At 33.2% G+C, this 18,076-nt stretch overlaps 1 protein-coding gene across 3 annotated transcripts in view; it reads right to left on the bottom strand.

Annotated features, from left to right (window-relative positions):
- The window catches only part of CSPP1 (centrosome and spindle pole associated protein 1), a 109,335-nt gene that overhangs the window by 48,460 nt on the left and 42,799 nt on the right, over positions 1 to 18,076 (bottom strand). For all 3 annotated transcript variants that reach the window (XM_063079470.1, XM_063079471.1, XM_063079472.1), the window contains 7 exons: positions 16,945 to 17,038; positions 15,437 to 15,494; positions 13,427 to 13,635; positions 11,217 to 11,338; positions 10,776 to 10,854; positions 7,006 to 7,135; positions 5,078 to 5,225 (listed from right to left, as the gene is read on the bottom strand). In XM_063079470.1, the coding sequence (XP_062935540.1) occupies positions 5,078 to 5,225; positions 7,006 to 7,135; positions 10,776 to 10,854; positions 11,217 to 11,338; positions 13,427 to 13,635; positions 15,437 to 15,494; positions 16,945 to 17,038 (840 nt within the window). The remainder of the gene's footprint in view (positions 1 to 5,077; positions 5,226 to 7,005; positions 7,136 to 10,775; positions 10,855 to 11,216; positions 11,339 to 13,426; positions 13,636 to 15,436; positions 15,495 to 16,944; positions 17,039 to 18,076) is intronic.

Raw genomic sequence — 18,076 nt, 5'->3', positions numbered from 1 at the left:
TATAGCTAACTTAATGGTAAAAGACTGAATGCTTTCGACCTAAAATCAGGGACAGGACAGGGATGTCTGCTCTCATGATTTCTAAACATTGTACTTGAGTTCCCAACCAGTGCAAGAGGCAAGTAAAATAAGTAAAAGGCATTCAGTTTGGAAAGGAAGAATAAAAACTATCTTTGTTTAAAGATAACATAATTGTCCAAATAGAAATATCCCAGAGTCTACAAAAAAACTACTAAAACTAACAAGTGAGTTTAGCAAGGATACAGAATACAAGGACAATATACAAAAATCAACTGTATTTCTATACACTAGCAACAAACAAATGGATATTAAAAAATTTTAAATGTATCATTTAAAATAGGATCAAAGCACATGAAATACTTAGGGATAGAATTAACAAAATAAATAGTACAAGACCTGACACTGAAAACTACAAAATAATACCGAAAGAAATTACCTACAAGCAGTAAATGGACAGATATTCCACATTCATGGATCAAAAGACTCAACATTATTAAGATGTTGGCTGTCCCAAAATTGATCTATAAAGCAAGTGCAATCCCAATAAAAATCTCACCATGTTTCGTTGAATTTGACAAACTAATAGTTAAATATGTAAAGTCAAGTTGTCAAAACAATCTTGAAAAAGAACAAAGTTGGAGAATTCTCATCTCTTAATTTCAAAAGTTATTGCAAAGCCACAGTAATCAAGATATTACGGGCAAAAGCATAGACATATAGTGCAATGGAACAGAACTGAGAGTCCAGAAATAAATTTATGGTCAATTGTTTTTTGACAAAGATCCCAAGACAATTCAATGTGGAAAATGTTCTAAAATTGATTGTGCGATTATAGGACAACTTTGAATATTCTAAAAGCTACTGAATTGTACACTTTACAAAGGTAAATTGTGTGTCATGGGAATTAGATCTCAAGAAAATTGTTACATACACGGATAGATAGAGAGGAACTCTCACGGACTGGAGGAGACTAAAGAGATATGACAACTAAATACAATATAGGATCTTGAACTGGAGCCTGGAATAGAATAAGGACATTAGGGGGAAAATTGGTAAAATCCAAATGAAGTCTGTAATTTAATTATAAGTATTGTACCAATGTTAATTTCTAGTTTTGATCATTGTGCCATGATTATCTAAGATGTTAACATTAGGGGAAACAGGGTAAAGGGCACTCTCTATACTACCTTTGCAATTGTTCTATAAGTTTTAAATTATTTCACAATAAAAAGGTTTTTAAAAAAACAGTGAGGTATCACTATGCAGTTAATAGAATGGCTACAATTTTAAAAACACAATTTCAAGTGCTGATAAGGCTTCAGAACAAGGAAATCTCTTGCTTTCATGATGGGAATGCAAAATGGCACAACCGATTTGGAAAATAGTCTGGCCATTTCTTACAAAGGTAAACACACTTAACTATATGACCCAGCAACCCCATTCCCAGGCACTTACCCAAGAGAAATAAAAACTATGTTCACACAGAGACCTTAAGTGAATGTTTATAACAGCTTTATTCATAACAGCCTTAAACTGGAAACAACCCAAATGTCCATTAGCTGGTAAATGGATAAACAATTTTGGTACCTCCAAACAATGCAATACTACTCGGGAATAAAAAGAAATAAGCTACTGACATATGCAACAACATGGATTAATCTCAAAAACATTACACTAAAAGAAAAATATGAGGAAAAAAGGCAATACTATCATGCCAGAAAGTATGATTTGTCACAGGTTGGCAGAGGTAGATGGTTGGGTAAGAGGACTGACTATAAAGGGACACAGGGAACTTTTTGCAGAATTGTAAATGTTCTACATCTTGATTGTGGTGGTGGTAGTTACTAAAATCAGTTGTCAAAACTCACTGAACTTTAAAAGCGTGAATTTTGCTGGCCAGTTAGCTCGGTTTGTTAGAGCACAGCCTTATAACGTCAAGGTCACAGATTCTGATGCCCATACCGGCCAGCCACAATCAATCAATCAATCAATCAATCAATCAATAAAAGGGGTAATTTTATTTCATGCAAATTGTATCTCAATAAACATAAATAATAAATTAAAAAACATAAATCTAACTTGGGCAAATCCAATACATAAAAGAAATATGAATACCTAACCAAATATATATGAAGAAATGTTTAATTGCACTATTAATCAATCAGAACTATGAGATTTTTTTTGTCATCTTTCAAGTTAAGTTTCTCATTTATTTTTTAACTTTATTTTCATTGACTTTTCTTTTGGTGCATACTTGTGTTTTTTTAATTTTAACACATACATAGTTTCATGTAACATCACTATAATCAAGACAGAAAAGTTCCATCACCCGTAAAAACTCCATCATGCTATCTCTTTATAGTCATTGCCTCTCCCCACCCATAATCTCTGGAACCATTGATTTGTTCTCCTTCTCTATAGTTTTGTCATTTTGAAAATGTTGTATAATGGAAACATGCGTGTATATATAACCTTCAGAGGACTTCTTGGCGTAATTCCTAATAACAGTCTTCCGAATTATTGTGTGCATCAATAATTCATTCCTTTTTACTGATGAGCAGTATCTAATTGTATAGATGTACCACAGTTTGTTTCTCCATTTACCCATTCAAAGACATTAGAACATAATCAGCTTTTTAATTGGGAACTTGAATAATGAACTGTAATGAATAAAGAACTGAGAAAGGAAACAGATTTAAGTACGGTAAAAATAATTAAAATGAGAGCTATTTAAAAGATTTCATGCTAACTTACAGTTGTATTAATAACAGACTTTGATATTTCATTAACATCTACCTTCTCTTCTAAACAGATCTTCCTAGAGAGCTAAGATAATAATGAAGATTCAATTTTCTAAATTTCTTTGGAATAAAAAATCAAAAGAAAACAAGAGGAGTAATTAGAAAAGCCAGCAGCAGAATTAAAGTTAGCCAAGATAAACTACAGAGGTTAAATGGTCTTGGTCATCATACTGCTCTTCACTACATATTTCAAATATAATAATATAAAAATTATGCTCCCTCCTCTAAAATACAATAGACAAATACAAAACAAATATTCTTAAAGTGATGAGTTTACTCACTTTGAAAATATCACTAAAAAAGAGTTTCACTGTATCTGATAAAATAGTATATATCTTTTCTGTTTCATGACATGACTGCAGCATTAAATAAGCAAACTAAACATTACTACTATTAATGGAAATCTCAGAAAAGTTTTCTCCATTCTGGTTAGGTCAAGCAATTCTAAAACAGTAATTTATAATTCAATAACCCACATTTATCCTACACACTTTCACCAATTAAATGCATACAGAGCACCATAATTATATTGTTTGAACTAGAAATAATCGGAGGCACCCTAAAAAGTTCAAGGAAATTGTTCTATTCCAGTGTCTCCTAATGTTTCAGTCATTTAAGCACCTCTTTCATGGTAACTAATATATTTCTATCAATTTACAATTGAAATTTATTATACCAAAGACTGGCTATATGCTTATCAATCCTATGTCCTCCTCCTGGGCATAAAAAATCCTAAACTTCCCAGCCTCCCAGACAGTTAGGTTAGAATCCTATAAGTAGGTCTGAACATTGGAATGAAGGCAAAGGTGATATTCCTCCATTCACAGACCAGGCCCCAACAATATCCTCAACTTGTTCTCCCCACCCCCTGGACCATCTGTGCAGTCAGAAGTAAAAAACCCCAAAATGGAGAAGTGACACAATGGAAGAGGTCCAGATTCCTGAGTCACCTCTTGGAGGAGAATCACCCAAACAGCACCATAATGTGACATAAGTAAGAAGTAAACTTATACTACCTTAAGCCTCTGAGAATTTGGGGTTGTTTGTTGCAGCACTTTTCATTAGCCTGGACTAATACCTTTAAGTAATACCTTTACTTTAAAAGGAAATGTTATAGCACTATCCATAAATAGAAAACCAATGTTTTTCCAGTATATTTTCAAATAAACCCTTCTTTATTAAAATAAGACATGTTCATCTATGTGTCACCTAAAATCTTCTCATCTATAAAGAAAGTAACAAGAGTTCCAGTCTTCCAAAACTGTGAGGAAAGTATTCACCAGGTAAAGACAAGAAAGGAACATATCTTTTGGGAAGAAAAAAGAGTTATCTTAATTTAAGAAGGCCTCAAATATAACTTTTTTCTGAAAAAACAATATTTAATGAATAATCAAAGGCATAATACATAAGAACTCAAATAACTCGATATCCAAACAATCTTCTGATTCCATCACTCACCTATACCTACAAAAACATAACTCCTAAAGAACAACATAAAATCTACAATTTTGCAGTCTGAATACATTACTTTTCTATTACCCTTAATTCCTCATTTATAATTAAACAATTTCCAAAAGCCCATTATCTTTGTTCTACTTTATTCTGCTTAGCTGAAAGCTAATCAGAGACCATCGTAATCTCGTATATTTTACCAAGTTGCATAATGCCTTTTTCAAAGTGTTTGTGGTGTGATCATTAGATCAAAAAATCTTTTGAGTACATAACTGAAAGATAAATCAACATAATTATGCGACCTGCCAGAAAGTTTCTGAAATCAGGTCTTCTTTTCTTTTTCAACGGAGTCCTTGCATTGAGCAGATATATTGCTTATATGAATTAAACACAAGATCCCCTACCACAACTATTCCAGAGCATTTATTTTTAAGACATATTACTAGTTTTTTTAAAAAGCTTATAATACAGGTTTTATTATTTTTATTAGGAAATTAAAAAAAATATTCTAAGTACTAGTTTCGGTAAAAACTTACCAATTAACATGAGCTTTTCTCTGCAGGTGGGTTATCATCATTAAAGGATGGAAAATTTGTAATAAAAATAAATAATACTCTGAAAAAGAGAGGCTTTCTAATTTCTGTTGTTATATTTAATATCAAAATACCTCTTTTGCATTAAGCTACATAAAAAGAGATCTTGCTCTACAGGCTATGATTCCCGCTTCTTTCTACTTGCCACTCTTTTAAAAAGTTAAAAATAATTTAGTTTATCTTAAAAACAAGTCAATGGAAGTAACATACTTATCAGATTTCCTTTGGCATCCCTGAGAGGAGCACCACCTCCACCTTTCCCCCAGGGGTTATAACTTCTCATTTCAGCTTCTAATTTAGCTTCATATTCTTCTTTTTCTTCACGTTCTCTCTTCCTTCTTTCTTCTCTTTCCCGAATCTTGACAACATAAGATACATTTAAAGTGCTGACAAGTATTCTGATACAAGAGGTTAGTAACATCAAATGTTATTTTATTTTTTGTTAGGAAAAAAAAACTGAAAATATTTTTTTCAGTACTTTTCCCTATAAAGTTTAAAATCACAAATATATGTAATCCCCAACTCAAAAACACGTTCATAGCTGGAATATACACAGCTGCTGCTCCCCCATACCATGACACTGGACGCCTTTCCAGCCACTAAGGCCACTTCAGACTCAATCAACTCCTCCCCCTCGGCCTCCTCCAACTCCCACCTGAGCCATTCCCTCCCTAATCTCACCAGTTCCATGGGACCATTAGGGGCCTCCCTGCTTTCCTTTTTCATCTATCCTTTCTTGAGAACTGCCCAGCCACATAGTCTACTCCCTACCTCACCAGACCGCCTCTCCCTGGGGAAACTCTACTCCCAGAATTCAGAGAGGCCAAAGGTTCAAAGGTCCTTGGGGAATGGTAGGCTACTGAAGTACCGCTTTATGAAAGCATACAAAATAAACACATTGGTATCATCACCAAGTATAAGCACACAGGGTTTTTCTCTACAATACATATGGATAGTCGATGAGCAAGTACCTACATTTTGGAAAGTCATTTTTAAACTCATAACTACATGCACAGTAAATTTAAGCAATCTTTTACTTCAGCATGGCCAAAAAAATTATCACATACATAAAATAGACTTCTAGAGTTGGAAAATCTTGTTTTGTCACTGGTGTTTGTAACATGCTCATTTTAAAACAGATTTCAAATTCAAAATTCAGCCTATTATTTGGAGAATCCTAAATACAAAAAATAATGTTGGTAATTCTACAATTTAAAAAACCCACCTCTCAAAAAAGTTGCCCATGTAAAAGTTGAACAAAAGTACATTTAGAAGAAATCCAAATGGAACTTCATAGAAAAGTACCTCAGATATATACCTACCAAGAGTCCCAGAGCCCTCTCAGAGATAAGGAAATTCCCCAAAGAACCCCACACATTTGATAGTTATTCTTGAATAAGTAAATTCTCTTCAAACATTACAAATTACAACAGACCCACTATCCTCCTCCTTAGACATGTTCTTCCTGTACTCCCTATCTTGGTTTACAGCCTCATTATTTTTCTAGATTAGAATATTCATCATCTTCAAACCCTTTCTCATTCCTTATGTCCAAGTCCTGTCAATGAACCTCAGAATTGTCTCTTGCATGTCCTCACCATCTTCCCCATCTGGTTCAGGGCCTCATCACCTCCTGGCTGGACTACCTCAATAGTTTACTAAAAGATTTCTGTGCTGTGTCTCTTCGCTAACCATCCATATCACAGCCAGTTATCTTCCTAAAAGATAAACCTGCTCACTTCAACTAATCCTTTCACTCTTTTCTTGGCTTAAAATTTCCTTCCTTTGGCATAACAGGATGGAAATGAAATACCTTATTAGCTCATCCTTCACAATCTAACTCTCCAGTTCCTTCCTCCACACTAATTCCATTCCCCGTATATCGGGAATTTCTAACCCATTCAGTATACAACACGCAGCTCAAATATCAACTACCATTTGAAGCCCTTTCAACTGCCCCAGCTATTTATTCTCCCTTCCGTAGGCTTCCAACAGCATCCCAGTGTATTCACTTCAAAACTTATCATATTAAATTATAATTAACTGGTCTTTTTCTCCCCTGCCACTCTCTGAGTTCTAAAAGACCATTGTGCTAATGCATAAGATATTCAGTGGTAAGTGAACAAATGCATGAATACCTGTTGCTGCAAAGCCTCTTGGTAAGACTGAAGAGACTGTTTTGAAGGTTTTGGTTTATCTTCAAAAAACAATCCTGAATTTATCACTCGATCACTTGTAATTTTCAGTTCATTCTGTCCAACCGTATTCCTACATCAAATACACAATTAATAATTTGAATCTATCTATGACCAAGCAAGAAGGAAATGCAACACTCCTTTGAAACAGCATGGCATATAAATACATTTAAAAATAGAGAAGGACATTTTCCTATAGGCCAAAGAGGAATCCTTAAGTAAGTGACCCTTTCCTAAGCTCCCCTCTTGCCTCTGCTTTGACAATCCATGGAATTTTCAAATTTACTGGATCTATTTTCTTGAACTAGGTGGCAGTTACATGGGAGTGAAAAAAGTTCATGATAATTCATTAAGCACTACACACATCACTTAGGCATTTCTCTGAACATATAGAAATAATAACACAAAGAAAGTCCCTCAAGTAACATCGTAATAACTACATAAATACACCCTTTAGATTCAAAGACACAAATAGATAGAGGGTAAACATGGAAAATTATATACAGAGCAAACAGTAGCTAAAAGAGAACTAGAGTAGCAACATTTATACAGGTATCCAAAAAAATACACTTCAAGACAAAAATTATTACAAGAGACAAAGAAGAGTTTCATACTGATAAAAGGATCAAATCATCAGTAAGACCTAATAAACACATATGCATATAACAACAGAGACTGAAGAGAGAGGAAGAAAAAACCAACAGATTGAAAAGAGAAAAAGACAATTCAAAAACAACAGCTGACGATTTTAATACCCTACTTCTAATAACAGAACAACTACACAGAAGATAAGCAAGAAAATAAAAGAAATAAACAGCACTATTAACTAACTACATCTGGGAGACACTAAGAAAATAATACACTCAACAATAGGACAATGCACATTCTTCTCAAGTGCATATGGAAGATACTCCAGGACAGACCATGTTAACTAATAAAATAAGTCTCGATAAATTAAAAAGGGCTTACTGAAATCATACAAAGGACGTTTGTTCTCCAACTGCAGTGGAATTATATTAGATTTGAATAACACAAGGAATGTGGGAAATCCACAATTATGTAGAAATTAAACAACAGATTCCAAAATAACAAACAGGTCAATAAAGATATCAAAAAAGAAATTGGGAAATATTATGAGATGAATTAAAATGAAAAGACAACATCCCCAAACTTAAGAGATACAGCTAAAGCAATACTGAGAGGGAAATTTACAGTTGTAAATGCACATATTAAGGAAAATACCAAATCAATAATCTAACCTTCCACCTTTAGAAACTAGAAAAATAAGAGCAAACTGAACCCAAAGTAACGAGAAGAAATGAAATAAGATTAGAGCAAAAATCAATGAAATGGAAACTAGAAAAAACAACAGAGAAAATCAACAAAACCAATAGCTAGTTCTTTGAAAAAGAACAAGATTGACATTTAGCTGGACTGTACTCTTAAGATAAGACTTAAGACTCTTCGTCTTCTGTTAAAATCAGGAATAAAAGAAGAGACATTACTACTGATCTCATAAAAATAAAAAAGGATTGTAAGAGAATATTACGAAAAATTGTATGCCAACAAATTGGATAACATAGATGAAATGGATAAATTCCTAGAAATACAAAACTACCAAGACTAAATCATGAAGAAAAAAGAAAATCTGAATAGAACTATAACTATTACAGACATTTAATGAATAATCAGTAAAATCCCAACAAAGAAAAGCCCAGACCATTGGCTTCACTGGAGAATTCTATCAAACATTTAAAGGAGAATTAACACTAATCCTTCTCAAACTTTTCCAAAAACTTGAAGACAAGGGAACACTTAACTACCTCATTCTATGAGGCCAGCCTTACCCTAATACCAAAGCCAAACAAAGACAATACAAGAAAACTACAAAACAATATCCCTTATGAATATTGACACAAAACTCCTCAATAAAACACTAGCAAATAGAATGTAGCAGCATATTAAAATGATTATACACCAAGACCAAATGGGATTTATTCCTGGAATGCAAAGATGGTTCAACATATGAAAATCAATCAATATACCACATGAACAGAATGAAGGGGAAAAAAACACGATTATCTCAATACAGAAAATGCATTTGACGAAATTCAACACATCTTCATGATAAAACCACTCAACAAAGTAGGAATAAAAGGAAACTACCTCAACATAATAAAAGCCATATATATGAAAAACGCACAGCGAACATTATATGTAATGGTGAAAGATTGAAAGCTTTTCCTCCAAAATCAGGAACAAGGCAAGAATGCCCACTTTTGACATTTCCATTTAACATACTACTAGAAGTTCTACCCAGAGTAATTAAGCAAGAAAAAAGAAATAAAAGGCATCCACATTGGAAAGGAAGAAGTAAAATTGTCTCTGTTCACAGATGATATGATCTTATATGTAGAAAATCCTAAAGATTCACAAAAACATTATAAGAATAAATGAATTCAGCAAAGGAGCAGGATATGAGTCAGTTGCATTTCTATATACTAACAATGAACAGATTGAAAAAAATTGTAAAAGCAATTCCATTTATAATAGCATCAAAAAAATGCTTAGGAATTAACCAAAGCAGTCAACATTCCATACAAAGAAAACTACAAAAGATTCTTAAAAGAAATTAAACAAGACAAATAAATGAAAATACATCCCATGTTCATGGGTTAGAAGTCTTAATATTGTTAAAATGTCGATACTACCCAAATGATCTACAGATTCAATGCAATCCCTATCAAAATTACAATGACTTTTTTTGTAGAAACAGAAAAACACCCTAAAATAAGAACATAAAAAGATGTTAAACACCACTAATCATTAGGAAGATGCAAATCAAAACCACAATGAGATAAACTTCACACCCATTAGGAGGGCTAGTATCAAAAAAAAAAAGAAAGAAAGAAAATAACGAGCATAGGCAAGAATGTGGAAAATAGAAAACAAGTGCTGGCAAGAATGTGAAGAAATTGAAACACTTGTGCCCTGTTGATGAGAAGGTAAAATGGTATAGCTGCTGTGGAAAACAGTATAGTGGTTCCTCAAAAAATTACAACATAGAGTTACCACATGATCCAGCAATTCCAGCTCTGGATATATACCCAAAAGAATTGAAAACAGTGTCTTGAAGAGATATTTGTACACTCATGTCAATAGCAACATTATTCACAACAGCCAAAATGTAGAAGCAGCCCAAATGTTCAATGAATGGGTAGGCAAATGTGGTATATATGTATACCATGGCATATTATACAGCCTAAAAAAGGAAGGAAACTCCGAGATATGCTAGAACATAGATGAACCTTGAGGACAGTCGCGAAAAGAGAAATACAAAGGTACTTCAAAGAGTTCATGGAAAAGGGAATTAAAAGATAATATGAATCTTTTCATGAATTTTTTGAAGACCTCCCCCCCATACTATATGATTCCACTCATACGAAGTACTTGGAGTAGAAAAAAATCACAGAGACAGACAGTAGAATGGTGGTTGCCCTGGGATGGGGGGAGGGAAAAATGTGGAGTTACAACATTGTTGTTTAATAGGTACAGAGTTTCAGCTTACAAGATGAAAAGAGTATTAAATACCACTAACCAGTACACATAAAAATGTTAAGATGGTAAATTTTCTGTTATGTGTAATTTAACACAATAAAGAAAAATGGGAAAAAAAGAAGAAAAAGAAATTATTCTTTTAACTAACAACTTACACAATAGGTTGTGCTAGCTGGTGGGTGACAGGAGCACTAACATAAGTTGTAGGCTGTGTTCCCATCATTCCTGAACCATCTTAAAAGAAAAAAAAAAACATTTATTTCGAGGTATCCATTTAATAACACGTTATCCCTAAGGAAGAGGGCACATAATGAAAATGTTACCTAAGGAAAAGCATCAATATTTCCTTCTGGGTTAGGAGTTAACAAAGAACAACATAAGAAAACACAAAATATTTATTTCTTAAATCTAGATAAAAAGGAAATAACCATGAAATACAACTGGGTTTTAAAACAGAGCATTTATTAAGTTAATAAATATATAATACTTGAATCAAGCAAAGCTGTGCTTTTCTCATTTATATATTTTGCTTGCACAAACACCAATTTTTATTTTGAACCACTGGAAAAAAAATGTTTACCCTACAGATAACTTACAATAGGCAAGACTGGGATCCAAAGTATTCCTGGAACCATAAAAATAGTAAGCATCATCATAAGGAGTTCGATAGTTGGTAGCCAAAGGTGGTAGTAGGGGAGGTGGAGGCAGAGGTGCAATCCTAAAGAAAAATAAAAATCAAGGTTTTATTCTTTTGAAACTATATCACTGAAAATCCAATCACTACTTTGGAAAAAGCCCTCTTGCTTCTATTGTTCATCAAAAATTATGTCTCAAAAAGCAGATAACATAAAATTTCACAATTTCGATACAACATTTATGCAAGACAAAGGTTAACCTAAGACAAGCTTAGGTTAATAATCAATTTCCAATAGTCACTTAGTGTCAGTATTGAACAAAGACAGAAATGGTCCCTGTCCCTCAAGAATAACAGAAATAAACTAACAATTACAGCCAATTATAGTAAATAAAATAAAGGAAGTAATCACAGAGTGCTGTAACAACATGGAGCAGGGACATTTAAATCACATAAGGGAGAGGAAGAAAGCAAAGGGAAGACTTTTCAGAAGAGGGAAGGCTTTTCAGAAGAGGCAATACTTAAGCCATTTTACTAGAGTGAGCTAATCACAGATAGAAGGATAGTCCAGGAAAAGAAGGCAGAGCTACAAAACAGCATGATTATTAATGGTTCAATTTGATTGAGAAAAAGGGTGTATTTTAACTGTAAAATGTACTATTCTTTCAAAGGAAGTTGACCATAATGTGAAATAAAAACCACTTAAACATCAACAGTAAAGTCCTGACATAATCTTTAGCATTCATAAATTTAAAACTTCTGAAATCCTCTCTATTTAGCACTTCATTACTGATTAGAAAATATCTCTGTATTTCCATTAATGCAATATTTTCCAATAGTAAAAAATGTCAAAGACAAATTCCCTTAGATGAACAGAAAGAGAAAATGGGCATTCTAGAATATTTTCACTTCTGAGTGTATCTTAAGCGATTCTCCCTTGTCATATACTTAGTAGTGAGTATTTTTCACATTTACTAGTCACTTAATATGTCGAATTTTACTACCCTCACTCCAAAGAGACATCAACAGAGAAGTTGAATAACTGTTATGGAAGGGAGCTGCCATAGTCATTAAATCAAATTTTATAGAAATTTATGTAAGATTTAATCCTCACAACAACCCTGTAATTGTAGACAAAAAAAAAAAATTACTATTCCACTTTTACAAATGAGAAAATTGAAGTTCAATAAAAGTATGGTTTGTTCAAAATCCAGATAGTGAAGTCAGCCATTTCAATCCCTAATCCACTGTTGAGACCACCATACAATGCTGTGTAATTCCAATCACTTCCAGTCTTTTGAGTTGGGAATCTTAGATGAAAAAAAACAAAGCACCTGATAAACACAGTAAATATAGTCCTACAATTTGTTAGTACTGAATAAAAGATTAGACCAAGTCCTACTGAAAGAAGGAAGCATAGCCCAGGATACACTGATGCTCAAAAAAGTTAAGAAAAACATCTGGAAGTTTAAATAAATTTTTATAATTAATCTATTAATAGTAAGCAAAAAATAAGCTCAAATCCTACAGAGAGAAGGAAAGAAGCCCAGAAAATACCAGTATTAACAACAGCATTTTCTTTATGTATAGTCCAGTATAGCATTATGTCTTTTACTTATACAAATCAAATCTTTACTCCAATACCTAGGTTACAGGTTTTATAACCTCAACATTTTTTATTTCAGGCATTTAAGTTGCATATCCCCTAAGTAATTACAGAGAAAGAGCTGAAGGAAACAGAAGCTAGAATAAAATCATATATATAAAAGAGCCACATTAGAAACTTTTTCTGCATAAATTGAAGAAATAATTCAATGTTTGCCAAGTGGAAATAACAAAATTGAGGAAAATGTATAGCTTTTATATGTTAAAAGATATTAAAAATAAATATCCCAAAATAGGACCTAAAACTAAGTACTAAAATGTAGTTAATTATTCATTCTAAAAATATTAAATCATCTTTAAACAATAAAAGAATGTTATAAGGATTTCCCCTGTTTTTATAATACCAACAATGAAAACAAATTTCAAGAGAAATTATTTGAAAAAGCTGTTAATTGTACAAAATCTCTAAAGGATAATGTAATCTGCTTCATTCAGCACATCCTTCTACACATAAAATATAATGATACCTTACCTAATTCCCAAACACAAAACATTTTAAACAAGCACCTGGGAGGCACCATTTCACCAAGGGTGCTGTTAAGTCCATTGTGCAAATCTTCATTTTGAGAAGGAATGGAGTGAACTGATGGGATGGTTGGGGCAGATGGGGTAGACAAAGGAGGGAGAGGTGTCTGGAAAGCTACTCTGGGTCTTTCAGGTGGTATCATCTCTTCAAAGTGTCTTGGTGCCACACTGAACTGCTTTAGCCTATCAGGCTAAAATAAAGAAAAAAAAATCTATTTGTTACACATAATCGTAAATTTAAAGGTGAAGAGTCACTCAAAAGACCCTCTATCCCAGCAGGCACTTAAGACAGTCACAGAATAATAGAATTTTTACAACTATAAAACATTTTGAAGATCTAATTCTTATTTTAGAAATGGGTAGTTAAGGCTCCCTGAGGAGTACATAAATCACCTAAGGTAATAATCAAGCAAAGATTAGAGCCAGATATTAATTTTAAATATAGTATTCTTTTTATATATTACAACACTATGCTACTTCTCTATCCAATAGTCATTTCTGATATCAATGCAGTTTATTCTGTAGAACAGGGTCAGCAAACACTTTCTATAAAGGGCCGGATAGTAAATTAGGCATTGCAGACCATATAGCCTCTTCACAGCAACCTGACTCAGCCAACGTGCTAAAGCAGCCATAGACAATATACAAATATATACAAATGAGCAAGGCTGTGCAGCAACATAACTTTATTTACAAAAACAGGCAGCAATTAGATGTGGCCACAGGCACAGTTTTCTAATCCCTACTCTAGAATGAAAAGTAATAGTCTAACTATTGTCTTTAACATTTATTTCTTTTCATAAATCAACTTGACATCTGTAGTGGCTTTGATTAAAAAATAAATAAGGTCTGTCACACACTAATGTAACCATAATGCCAACACAGCACATTAAAAAGCTCAAGTTTTTAAAAGGAAATTTTTTTTTTTTTTTTTTTTTTGTCTTTTTCGTGACCAGCACTCAGCCAGTGAGCGCACTGGTCATTCCTATATGGGATCCGAACCCGCGGCGGGAGAGTCGCCGCGCTCCCAGCGCAGCACTCTACCAAGTGCGCCACGGGCTCGGCCCTAAAAGGAAATTTTTGACTGCAAAAGCTACTTCAAAGATACTTATTGAAAAAAGAAAAAATATTTAGCTTTTAAATTTATCTTTTTTCTACCACTGTTACTTATCAAGAATGATTTCTCAGGTTAATCTAAAAGTTTTATTCTATGAGCTGTCAGAAGGCACACTGAGAGTGATGCTGGTGCAGTATTAAACTTTTTAAAACAGAAAACTCACAGTATATATACTTAGCATATATAAGTCAAAAGTTGCCTATCGTTGAATAACTTTAAGTTGCTGTACCCCTTTTAAGAATGAACTTTTTAATGAACTTTTTAATCAAAAGTTTTAAACATCATTCAAAGGTGAAACAAGAACTTGCTTTAACAAATAAATACAACACATCCAGCTACAGAAAATGCACATTGTGGTAAGAGCAATAAATTGTTACCTCCTCCTTACTTAACTGCAATGATGTGAGTAATTCATTCCACTTAATGATGAAAATTGCAAAATTAGAGTAAAAATAAGATTACTACCTCTAATTTTACATTAAGCAACAATTACTAAAATGCTTAAAGACTAGAATTAACATTTTCAGTTTCTTTGGAAATCACTCTAATATAAGAAAATTAAGTTGTCAAGATATACTCAAAAAAAATATTAACATCAATTGTAAATTAAACTGAGATATTGTTCCCATAGAACAGTACATGTGAAAAAAGCAGAGATTTAAAACAAAATAATAAATGAAAAAGGAAAAATTTTCTTAGGGAAATGAACAGGTAAGAGTCAGGATTTACAGTTTATGAGAACTGAATTTATTTTATTACTGTTCAAGTTGGTCTACTCTTACATTTCCCCCAATATCCTCTATCCCCACCTCCTACCACATTTGAGGGTTATTTGAATAAAAGATTAAACATTGAAAGATGCCAGGAACTCTTACCGATTTCTCAGGGTCTTGTGCTCCAGAAGCTGCGACTCTGAGTTCTAAATCTTTTTCTCTAAACAAAATTAATTAAAGTTTTATACATTTAAAAATTACAGTAAACACTATCAAAATTATAATCATCATCAAAACAAACTTGAACACAAAGTCTATGCAATACATCTCCAAATATAACTGACAATAAAACTTTAAATAATACCAAAAACCAATTTTCTTTTTTTTTTTTTTGTCTTTTTCGTTACCGGCACTCAGCCAGTGAGTGCACCGGCCGTTCCTATATAGGATCCGAACCCGCGGCGGGAGCGTTGCTGCGCTCCCAGCCCCGCACTCTCCCGAGTGCGCCACGGGCTCGGCCCAAAAACCAATTTTCTGACTTGGTGTAAAGTAAACTAGAATTTACATGTAACTGACTTAGAATAAGTATCTTTAAACCAGTGTCTGGGGTACTTCAAAGACTAAGCAACACATTCAGAATAAAATACAAAAATAAAACAGAATCTTTACTTTGTGAAACAAAAATATCCTCTTCTAGGGTACATACAGACACATATTGCTTAACAACAGGGATACCCTTCTGAAAACTGTGTTGTTAGGCAATTTTGTCATTGTGACAAAATCATAGAGTGCACTTACACAAACCTAGAGGGTATAGCCTACTATACACCTAGTTTATGTGGTATAGCCACCACTGCATATGCGGCATGTCGTTGACCAAAATGTTGTTATGCAGGGTATGATTGTACATTTTTAGTTTGCAAAGAAAAAGATAAAAACTTAAATATAATTACCATACTTTCTAATAAAAGTTTTTAAGAAAATGATGTTAAAGATGGCTAATGTCAGACAGCAGATATTGGCTTCCTCTACCATAGAAAGAAAAAAGGCAAAACTAAGATAATAGGTCTCAAATTCTTTCACATCAGGATCTCTACTCCTAATTTAAACTGCAATATTTCTACAAAAAAGATTACAAACACTGAGACCTGTACACAATATAAATACCTGTGATTTACCATATGATTTGTTTTCTATTTCATGTGTGTATGTGTGCTTACCATTTCAGATGGAAAAAAGGTAAAATACCTTTATATTTGTTACTATATATGGGGATAATCCAATGGGCATATAAAGACAACATGAAATGCTACCCTAGGTCAAAACTTGAGGAACGGTTAAGAAAATAAAAAGCCAATTATAAAATATATAAGAGGGGACTTCAAAAGTTCATGGAAAGATTCATATTATTTTTTAATTCTATTTTCCAAGAACTTTTTGAAGTACCATCATACCTAGCCTCATTTGTTACCTGTGACAAAGAAAATGAACATTCTTATAGTATTTGTTTTATTTTCCTTGCTGATTGATAAGGTGGAGATTGAGATATAAGTGATTTGCAAATCAAAAAGAATATTAAGAAAAACACTCCCTTATTTAACCATCGTGTCATTTTACACAAATGCATTTTAAATTCAAAACATCTCTATTAAATGCAAACCTTTCATTACCGTCTCTTATTCTTCTGTTGCTCAGCCATTTGTTCCAATAGTTCTAGTCTATATTTTTCTTTCCTTCTCTGAATAAATTCTCGATCTTCCCCCCCTAGACAGTAGTAAGAAAAAAAATGCAGTCTTTACTCCCGGGCATCATATGCAACTAGAAACTCAAGTAAAAAAACAACAATAACAAAAACTCCATTTTTAATTATATTAAAGAGTAATTACTGAATATGCAAGAAATAGAGAAGGAAAAAATCACATATATCAGTACCTCTTCGATTAATTTCATAAGTTATGAGTACCTACTGTGTATCAAACACAAGATACAGTAATCATTCCCAAAAACCTTCCTAAATAACAGAACATTCTAATTCTCATCCGTATTTTTTCAATTATCTGGATATCTTCATTAATACCTTCTAAAAGCCCCTTAAATTTAACAATTCCATCCAAAATGAACATCTCAAAACCAACTGCCCCTCTTCGTTTTCTGTTAATGGCCCAATAATGGAGCCCCAAAACCTCACTATAACTTGAATCACTCATCCTCTTATTAACCTCATATGAGACCCCCATATTTCTATTTTCATGGTCATTAACCTTGACGAGATTCTCTCTACATTCGACCTGGCTTGCAGCAATAACTTCCTAACTAGTCTCTTCAGCTCCCTTCTCCCTGCTCCAATATATCCAGCACACTTATGTAGGATTAACTCTCTTGAAATATAACACTAATCAACTGGCACCCTGTATCTAAAGAAGATTATTATTATTGCATATGTTAATGCCATGAAATAACCTCTTGATCTAGATATTATGATCTGGAACACTACACAAATCACAGGATATCAAGAATAGAACTGAACCAGCCATTTCTTTACTGTGTTAATTATTGGTCTCCCAACCCATCAGTAGGTACACAGCATCTGAGATTGTTCATTAAGCATAGATGTCAGCACAGTGAAGCTCCCACAGGGGTAAAGCAAATTACATTAAGGTTAATAACAGTGTTTTATAATCAAAGTATACATCTCCATTCTACTTCTGACCATGATGAAATAATGAGCACTGGACTTAACCTCCCACTGTAAAACAACTGCATTCACAGAAATTCCATTTGGCTAGGAAAAACCTAAGGAGG

This window comes from Cynocephalus volans, chromosome 15 (assembly GCF_027409185.1).
Source record: "Cynocephalus volans isolate mCynVol1 chromosome 15, mCynVol1.pri, whole genome shotgun sequence".
Lineage (NCBI taxonomy): Eukaryota > Metazoa > Chordata > Mammalia > Dermoptera > Cynocephalidae > Cynocephalus > Cynocephalus volans.
This window is presented reverse-complemented; position numbering and strand designations above follow the sequence as displayed.